We start from the raw sequence: 9,675 nt of genomic DNA, 5'->3' as shown, positions 1-9,675 counted from the left end.
TAACCCACCTAGTTTCCTTGGTAGATACGTAACTTCTCTCTTAATTAGGTTGAGCCTGTTCCCCCATAACAGTTGGAAGAACAGGCTATAGACCCGAGCCCAGAGAGGTTCTGGCAAGATGCACACACTGCCGAGGTAGAGCAACATGGGCACCAGGTAAGCTTTGGCCAAGTGAACCCTTTCTCTAAGGGTTAAGAACCAACCCTTCCATTGGCCGACCTTCTGGGCAACTAACTTTAGCCTGTCATCCCAGTTTTTCTTGGGTTAATCACCCGGGCCAAATTCCACTCCTAAGATCTTTGCAGACCCCTGAGGCTCTGGAAGGGTGTCCAGGAGACCAAAACTAGGATCTCCTCCTCCCAGCCAGAGACTCACGCACTTGTCACGGTTAACCTTGGACCCAGATGCCCGTGAGTAACATTCCACTTCTGACATCACCCACTCCGCCTCCCCTTGAGAGGAGACGAAAATGGAGACAACATCCGCGTATGCAACCACCCTCTGAGTGGCTTCCGGCCCTTCCAAGCCAACCCCGATCCCCGCCAATGGTCCACGGTCAACCCTTCTTAAAAAAGGGTCAATCGCAAACACATATAGCAGGGGACTCAGAGGACAGCCCTGGCGGACACCAGACCCAACCTCAAAGGGGGTTCCAACCCAACCGTTAACCAGCGCGAAAGTCTCTGCCCCAGTGTATAAGGTCTGGAGCCAATTGACAAACCCTCCCGGCAGACCATACCTCAGAAGGACCGACCATAGATACTCATGATTCACTCGGTCAAACGCTTTGGCCTGGTCCAAGGACAGGACGTACCCCTTCCACTGGCCAGAATTTCCCCGCTCCACTGCCTCTCTGAAACTGAGGACAGCACTAAAAGTGCTGCGGCCTGGAACGGAACAATGCTGGACCGGCGAAAGAAGCCGGGGTGCAAATTTCACCAACCGATTAAACAGCACCTTTGCGAGAACCTTTCTGTCCGTATTGAGGAGCGCTATGGGACGCCAATTCTCAATACGGGTCAAATCCTTACCCTTTGATAGAACAATCAAAGCTGACCTCCTCATTGACTTTGGCAGAGTGCCCGAGGATAGACACTCATTAAATACCGCTGTCAAGAGAGGAACTAGGGTTCCTTTAAAGGTTTTATAGAACTCGGATGTTAAGCCATCCGGCCCTGGCGATTTTTTCAGACCTAGTCCGTCAATCGCCAGCATTACTTCCTCTTCTTTGATTGGATCCATCAAAACATTAAGGGAGGAGTCCTCTCCCGGCTCAGGGATAGTTTCAGCCAGGAAAGCCGACATCTCCTCCCGGTCTGGATCCTGCCTACCCAAAAGGTGAGAGTAGAAGGATCTAATGACCTCCAGAATCCCTGACTTGGATCTCCTCAGGGACCCTGTACTGTCTATTAGTCCTGTCACTATTTTACGACTCACTGACATCTTACAGTTCCTGTAGGGGTCGGGCGAGCGGTACCTCCCGAAATCCCTCTCAAGAACCAAAGATGCGTGCCTATCATACTGACACCTCTTGAGCAACGCTTTCACCCCGGAGATCTCCTCCTGGCTACCTCCGTCTGAGACCAGACGTTCGAGTTTCCTCCTCAGCTCCTGATACAGGCGGTACCTGCTCATGGACCTGAGGCCTGAAAGCCGGCGGAAAAATCCTGCCACCCGATATTTAAACAACTCCCACCACTCAGACTTAGTGCCACCTAGATCCAACAAAGGTACCTGGTCCTGGAGAAAATCTTCAAAGGCCTGTCTTATTTCCGCTTCTTCCAGGAGAGTAGAATTCAGCCTCCATATACCTCGACCCATTCGAAGGGATTCTGCAATGTTCAGAGAAAACAAAATCATACAGTGGTCGGAGAATTCCACCTCAACAACGGACACTGGTGAAGAGATGGCTTCCTCCTTCAAAAAAAACCTATCTATCCTAGACCTACAGCTTCCTCTTTGATAGGTGAACCCGGGGTGACCTGGGGTATGCCTGATGTCGATATCCACCAGGCGAGCCTCGCTAGCTATGCTATTTAAGGCTATACTATCGTAGGCCAGTCTGTCTATGGAACCTCCTCTATCGCGGGGTCTAACGACAGTGTTAAAATCCCCTCCAAAGATGACCTGTCGCCTAGAAAAAAGGAAAGGCTTAATCCTCATAAAGAGACTTTTCCGGTCCCACTTAGTTTGGGGACCATAGATGTTGATTAATCGCAATTCTTGTCCCTTTATGAGAACATCTAAAATCAGGCACCTCCCCATTTCTAATTCTATCTATCGGCATTTTACCGGTGCGGTAAAAAGAACCGCCACACCGCTATATGGCTCGGCCGCAAGAGACCAGTAGGAGGGCCCGCGTCGCCAATCCCTCCTGGCTTTTACGACGTCTGCCAAAAGAGACAGCCTGGTCTCTTGCAAAAACAAAATGTCAGCTTCAACTCGGCTGAGAAAATCAAAGGCCATAAATTTAGCCATATCTGACTTAATGCTGGCGACATTAATGGAAGCCAGCATCAACGGTGTGGGTACCGCCATCCTGGATGATAAAATTAGATGGCTTTCTTCTTCCCACCCCTGTCATGGTCTGAGGAGGACCCCCCAGACTCTCTTCCTTTTTTTGCACGCTTTTTGGAGGTGGTGGAGTCCATTTCCTCCTGGCAGACCTCCCTCCCAAACTCACACTCCCATCCTCGTCCCCCTGCCCCAGGTTGACCCCTGCCCCAGAGGCCTTTGTACCTCTCGGGGAGGGGGTCCAGCGCCCTCTGAGACCCCTACCTCACCCTCCTCTTCACTTTGCTGAAGAGCTGGAAAATCCATGAGGGCTTGGTGGCGGTTGGGGGAGAGCACCAGAGGGGTGCAGATGTTGCCTTCCGTGGCCGGGGCATGGCCAGATGACTTTGGCCCGCTCAAGATCTTGCCCTGTGTCCCAGGTGTTTTTTTAGGCTGTACCCTCTCTTCCTCACTAACACTTTCATATTGGGAGGATTGAGAGTCTTCAGCCGCTTGCTCCCTCTGGATCCTCCTGACCTCCTCATCCAATTCAGCGTCCCCAAGGGCATCCGTCTCCAGGGCAGGCTCCGGGTTCAGGTCAGAGGTCCGCCCAGTTGTCTGGGTTTCCCTCAGCTCCCTCTCCTTTTGCCTCTTCTCCAGCCTTCGATGGTAGGAAGGCTGGAGCCCTTTCCTTGATGTCTTCACTTGCCCTTTTGCTCCGCTATCTCTGCAAGCCTCCTCGCCCACAGGAGCCACCCCACTCTCTCCTCCTGCAGGCCCGGCGATGGCATTGACCACGGAGCGGGGACACCTACTGAATGGGTGACCTAAGTCACCACACAGGTGACACCTAATCTGGTCACACGATGCGGCTAGATGACCTATCCCCCCACAATGAGCGCACTTCTGCACTGTGCAGGCTGCACTCAAATGCGAGGGGTCGCCACACCGGTGACACAGCCTCGGTTGCCCCTGGTAGAAGACCAGGATACGATCCCTCCCAAGGAAAGCAGAAGATGGGATGTGGGACACAGTTTGCCCCAGACGTTTAAGTTTCACCATAAACGTCCAGGCCCCTGACCAGATGCCAAACTCGTCCAGGTTCTTCCTGGGCATCTCCGCTACTTCCCCATACCGACTTAGCCAGGTCATGATGTCAACACAAGAAAGTGACTCGTTACGGATGAGAACGGTCACCTTCTTGAGACCATTCTGACGGGATATTGCTTGTGCAGCAAAATCCCGCCAGCCGGGCTCGTCCTTCACCAGCTCATAATTCCCCCAGAAGACCTCTAGGCCTCCCGGTTGAACAAAGCTGATGTCGAACTCAGCTGAGCCATGAGGATGTATCAGGGCGAAGATGTCACGCGCCCTGAAGCCCATCTCCAGCAGCAGCTCCACCACCGTTTTTCTGGGGGGACAGATTTCATTTCCACGCCACCGGAGACGGACCACATTCCTCCTGACCACAGCCTGCCCGGTTGTCGGGAGTGACCACTGATCTCCTCTTTTCTCTCGGAAGGCCTCTAACCCGTACCTATCTATCCAGAAGGATAGATCCCTCTGCACACCCTCTATGGTTAGGGACTGCTTCCCCTCCCTTAAGGCCTGCAGGAGGCGCTGTTGCAAGTTACCCTCCCCAGGGCCCGAGGACGAGGGTGGGTGGGCCGGCGGTCCCCCCCCCACCACCCCGGCATAAGTCCTGCTCGGGGCACTGGGAAGGGGAGCGCCAGGCCCCCCCAAACTTCCGGTTGAAACATCCTCCCGTGGTCCTAACACCCTTTTGACCAAGCCAGGTTCCACATTATTACGTTTTTCTTTTGCCTTCCCTGCCCTGACACCAACCCCCGCCTCTGCATCACCAGGCACAACTATGGAGGGGCCGCCAGATGACATAAGTGGCACCTCCACGCAACCCTCCGCATCATTTGTGTCCATGTCACTTGCCAGGGCAGGGAAAGGCACATTTTCATTTGCATTTTTATTTACATTTTTATACACTTTATTATTATTAACTTTATTATTATTAACTTTTGTGTTTACTTTTGTATTTACTTTGCTATTATTAACATCTTTATTAACTTCCTCATTTGAAACGTTGCAGGCTATTTCCATCTCCACTATGCCTGCTGAGCTGCTTAGCAGCGGCCCCTCTATGTATCCATCAGCCAGGCCACTCCCCTCCTCCATATCGGAGTGGCCGGCTCCGCCCTCCATACTGGAGTGGCCGGCTCCGCCTCCAGCCGAGGCTTTGGCTACGCCCTTGTCCGAGGCGTCGGGTGCCCGCTGGCCTATCACGCTGGCCGGTCCCGGTACGACCGGACCGGCCACGTTGCAGGCACCCGACCCGCGGGACAGCGGTGCCCCCGACTTCCGGTCCGCCCCCCCCACCGATATGCGTCTCACACCGCACACCGGTCTCCGGGGCTCGCCATCAGACGGGACTGGGGCCACGCCCCCTGCAGCGCTCTGACAACCAGCGCCGCCCACTTCACAGTGAGCGGCGTCCGGCGCCATCTTGCCCGCCCTCGATGCTATCTCCCCGCTTTCACTGCAGAAGCCGGGGCTGGGGGGTTTGCGGGTCCTGCACGTCGGACCAGAATCTCTTCTGGCCCGGAGTGCAGGAGAGACTCGTGCACATATACCAGCCTCACCTCTTTTCTCCGCTCTTCCATCTGCTTCTGTTTCAGTTTTTTTTTCCTTCTCCGCTCCGATGCCGCACTCCTCTCTTCCTCTTCCGGGGGCAGCTCCGATCCGAAGCTAAACCCCTCCAGCGACATGGGGGACTCCTGGTCGCAGATTTGGGTCATCAGACCAGGGGGGTGATCCCCCTCGGACCCGGAGCTGTTCCCCGAATCTGGCAGCTGCACAGCGTTTGGCACAATCCTGCTGATGGAGGCATCCCCCGACTGGCTGGGCGCCTCTGTACCTGATCCATCTCGTACAGGGACCGGCGTTGACATGTCGGGCGTTTCCTCCTCTGAAGTACCTCTGCTTGCTGTCATGTATTTTCCTCTGCTTGCTGTCAGTTTTTTTTTTCTTTTTTTCCTCTGTTTGGCTTGACCCAGCCATTTGCAGGAACCGGTCATCGTTCCTTAATTTCTCGGAAAAGGCTCCTCCACCTTCCAGGATTGCGGCTCTCCTCTCCTCCACCTCCTTTACCTCCCGCAGCAGGGAACGGACCTGTGCCGAGTATTTGGCCCTCCTGCTGCCGGAGGATTTTGCCGCTCTCTGCCGGGCCACCGTTAGGTCTCCTCGGAGCCGATGCAGGGACCTCCCCAGGTCTTTATATTCCTCGAGGTGGGCCACCAGGCGGGAGCCAAAAGTAGTGGCCTCCTCTCCCGGCCTCAGTGACCCCCACTCCACGAGGTCCCTGCAGCCATGGTGTTCCGGTCCTGCTTCTCCATGCTCCGTTACCTCTGCTCTCCTGGCGGCATTCTGCGATGCCCCAGCCGCTTGGGGGGATGAGGCCACATTGCTGCAGCCCCGCGATGTCCTCCTCTCCCCTGGGGCTGGCTGAGCTTTCCCAGCCGGCTGGGATGTCCCTCCACCCCCCACCGGCCTGCTCCGGAGGGTGGAGGACCAAGACTCCATCTCCAGATGGAGCCCCCCTCGGGGCACTCTGCTAGCCCAGGCAGGTGTAATAAACCTGGGCAGGTAGTAAGGCAGAGTCCCTGGGAAGGTATGCACAAAAAGCACCACACCCAAAAACAAAACACCTCCTCACTCCTCAGAGAGCAAGCCGCATCTGCCAATAAACAGGGTCAATTTTTGGAGGGCTTGTCAAAAGCCATTGCTTGTTGCTTTTACATCCATGTATGGAAGAACCCCGGCAGGCATCTGCCACCATAAAGGGTAAATTTTTTGAGGGCTTGTCAAAAGCCATTGCTTCTTCTTTTACCACCTCATATGTATGAACCCTGGCAGGCATCTGCCGCCAAAAATGGTTCATTTTTGTACCTTTTTTAACAATGTATTAAGCATACAACATGCACAAGTGCAGTGGTTTCTGTTAGTTATCACCGTGTCCCATCCGTTTTCCTATAGCCATACATGTTGGCGTAACTTTGACACTAACTTTGCCTTAAAGACAGCTCAAAAGTACTTGGATACACTCATGGGTGACCTAAGAGTGTTATACAGGGCTTCTAGGGCTTTTAAACAGTGTTATACACGATTTTTAGGGGCTTTCTTGTATTACAGGTTCGGTCAGAACTAGTTCGGTCTGAATCGAACTTTTTCATGAAATTCGGCGAACCTGCCGAACCGAACTTTTCATAAGTTTGCTCATCTCTACTTAGGATCCCTAACTCTTTCCATGTCTCCTTGCTGAAGCCCGTGGTCCTGAACCGCTACTCCAGGACTCCTAGTTCCGCAGTGGCTCCTGGCGGTTCGTCTGGGACTTTCGAAGTGAGGGAGATACTGGCCACCAAGAAAGTGGGAGGAAGGACGTTTTATTTGGTGCATTGGAGGGGATTTGGTCCAGAGGAGAGGTCTTTGGAGCCAGAGGAGAATATTGATGCCCCTGTCCTCATGAAGAGATTTCTCTCCTGCTCTGGCCCCAAGAAGAGGGGGGACACTGTAACGTCTATGGCCGAGGGCCGTCGTTCAGACTTACCCTCTGACGGTCCCGGCCATGGATATCTGTGTCCTCTGCGAAATCTTCCTCCAGGGAGACGCCGGCACTCATTTTTGGGTTTTCTGACTGTTTCCCGCAGGGCACATACGCCAGCGCGTGCATGGCCTTAAAGGGCCAGTACGCGTCCAGCTGTCATTACTCAATGCTTAGCCCAAATGGCTGCTGGACTATAAAAAGGGCTCTGCCCACTTGATCCTTGCCTGAGCGTTTGTGTATACCTAAGTTTGTCTTGCAAATGGTCTCCCAGTGTTTTTTATTTCCCAGTGTTACCCGTTCCTGCTGCCTGTACCCTGTATCCCGTTCTATTATATCTACAGTGAGAGTCAAATCGTGTCTTCTGTTGCATCTACTAGCCATCTACAGTGAAAGTCAAGTTGTGTCTCCGCTACTGTCTACATTGCCTCAGGTACCTGTTCTGGACTATAGACATTGCTTTGTACCTAGTTGGCCAGCTTCTACCCCGCTACGCGGTACGGCCCAGTGGGTCCACACCCTGCATCATGACACTGTCAATGTCCAAAGATGCAGTCTGAATCCAATGTAAATGGAGACCCCTAACTGTGGATGACGATAGAAGTGCTTATTTTGTTGTTCGGTTTGAGGTATGGATTAATTTTGGGGCCTGGTCTGGATTAATGTTGGGGTTGAATCTGAGGATCTGTGTTAAATTTGGGATCTGTACAACGGGGGCTAAAATAATATTGGGGTCTGGTCTGGGGTTTGAATTTATTTAGGGGTCTGCCTGGGAGTCTTGATTAATTTTAGGGTCTCCTGAGGGCCCCCATTGACTTATAATGGGATCTGTCAGGGTTTTCGTTGCAGTGTCCATCATTTTGACAGGAAGAATAGTGCTGCAAGGTGTCAGGACCTTGTATGTGCTACAACACAGACACCCAGTTGTATCAGCCTGAGGGGATCCAATCGTCACGCCACTGACTATACCTTTCTTGTACACTGCTCACCAAAACGGTGCACAATATTTTAAATGCGGTCTGACTAGTGAATTGTTACATGATAAGACATTGCTCAGTTGTTTAAACTCACATGTTATTATTTAAGATCAGTATTCTCTTTTTTTGTATTTATTTATTTTTTCTTAAACAGGAATGGATCCTAACAGTGAGAAGACAGTAACTTTGAATACACATAAAAAATAAGCCCTAAAAGATTGTTTGGTTCAGATAACATTCAAGTCTTTAAACGTTTACCTGTAGTTTTAATAATATTCTTATTCTTGTTATTTTTTAGGTAACAAATAGGACTAATATTATGTATTTCACCATATAATATTATATAATATTATATTATTCTGTATAATATGAGGTAAATAAATAATATAACATTTATGATATTTGTATCATTTTTTACTTATTTTTTATTTTTGTTTGACTTAAAAAAAAAATATGAAAGTATAACTTAAATAAATCCCTATTTTTCAGGAAAGGAAGACATAACACAATATAGCTTTTGACCACATTCCAAAAATCTCTAAACTTTGTAAGACTGAAAAGACTCGTGTCATTAAAGGGTTAACATATAATGTACTTTTACAGCAATACAGTATAAAGAAGAACAGAGGTGAAGTGTCACTAAAGTTCATGATAACAATTGCACTCTCCATTTATTAAGTTATGGAAATAATGTTGGCAAATATAATGGAAATAATATAATTCGGAAAAATGTTGCCAAATATAGTGGAATAAAACTCTTTGTGATTTTCCTACAATTATCTTTTGCTCAATCAATGACTAAATGAAACAAGAGTCAGACACAAAATATGTAATTTTTTTGTAGCCAGTTTATTGTTAGAAATTTGGTAAAGGGATATGAAATAAGAATATTGCACAAGGTATATTGCGATCTAATAGGCTGATAGATATTGTTGTTTATCTTGATGTTGTCAGGTTCTCTTTCATTTCCCAGTACATTGTTAATTCCGGGTAGGCAGTTTATGAAACTGGAGCAAATCCAACACGGCTGTTTCCAAAGTCAAAGACTGAATAATACTGCCTTAGGAAAACATCTCCCAGGATCCAGAGTGGGTCTCCGTTCTGAGCTGGAAGGCTGATGTCTAGGAAGTTGGCGGAACAGTACCCATTCTCCTAAAATATGAATATAATTGTAATGTAATTATCTGTATAATAAAGATGTCTGAACACAGATGCAGTGGGTACAGTCACATATTATAATATATTCAGTATAAGTAAAGAATTAAAACACAGATTTTTTTTTTCATACTCAGGGAAAATTAATATCTCCATGAAACAAACTAGCTAGTGTATAGAGTAAAAAAAAAAAAAAAGCATTTTAGAATCATATGGAACTAGAATGTTGCAATTGATACAAACTAGGTATAACTGTACTATGATAAGTAATACCAGAAGATGATATGTCACAAGTTTCTACCTGAATAATGTAAGCAGATGGTTGCAAGGGGAATGAGACGCCATTGATGGTGAAGCTCAGAGTTGGCATATTCTGAAGGTTGTTGCAGTTAACATAGTACTGAAAGTGAAAAACATACAAACTGGATAGAGGTAAAA

General features: G+C 49.5%; 1 protein-coding gene across 2 annotated transcripts in view; it reads right to left on the bottom strand.

The window, feature by feature from the left end:
* Positions 1-8,912: 8,912 nt before the first annotated feature.
* LOC142741251 (gastricsin-like) overlaps positions 8,913-9,675 on the bottom strand; it is a 36,321-nt gene continuing 35,558 nt past the window's right edge. The window contains exons 8-9 of one of the 2 annotated variants that reach the window (XM_075850649.1): positions 9,539-9,637; positions 8,913-9,234 (exon numbers count right to left, since the gene is read on the bottom strand). In XM_075850649.1, the coding sequence (XP_075706764.1) occupies positions 9,082-9,234; positions 9,539-9,637 (252 nt within the window). In that variant the 3' untranslated portion in view covers positions 8,913-9,081. The remainder of the gene's footprint in view (positions 9,235-9,538; positions 9,638-9,675) is intronic. The other variant, XM_075850650.1, reaches the window with a different exon arrangement.

This window comes from Rhinoderma darwinii, chromosome 2 (assembly GCF_050947455.1).
Source record: "Rhinoderma darwinii isolate aRhiDar2 chromosome 2, aRhiDar2.hap1, whole genome shotgun sequence".
Classification (NCBI taxonomy): Eukaryota; Metazoa; Chordata; class Amphibia; order Anura; family Rhinodermatidae; genus Rhinoderma; species Rhinoderma darwinii.
This window is presented reverse-complemented; position numbering and strand designations above follow the sequence as displayed.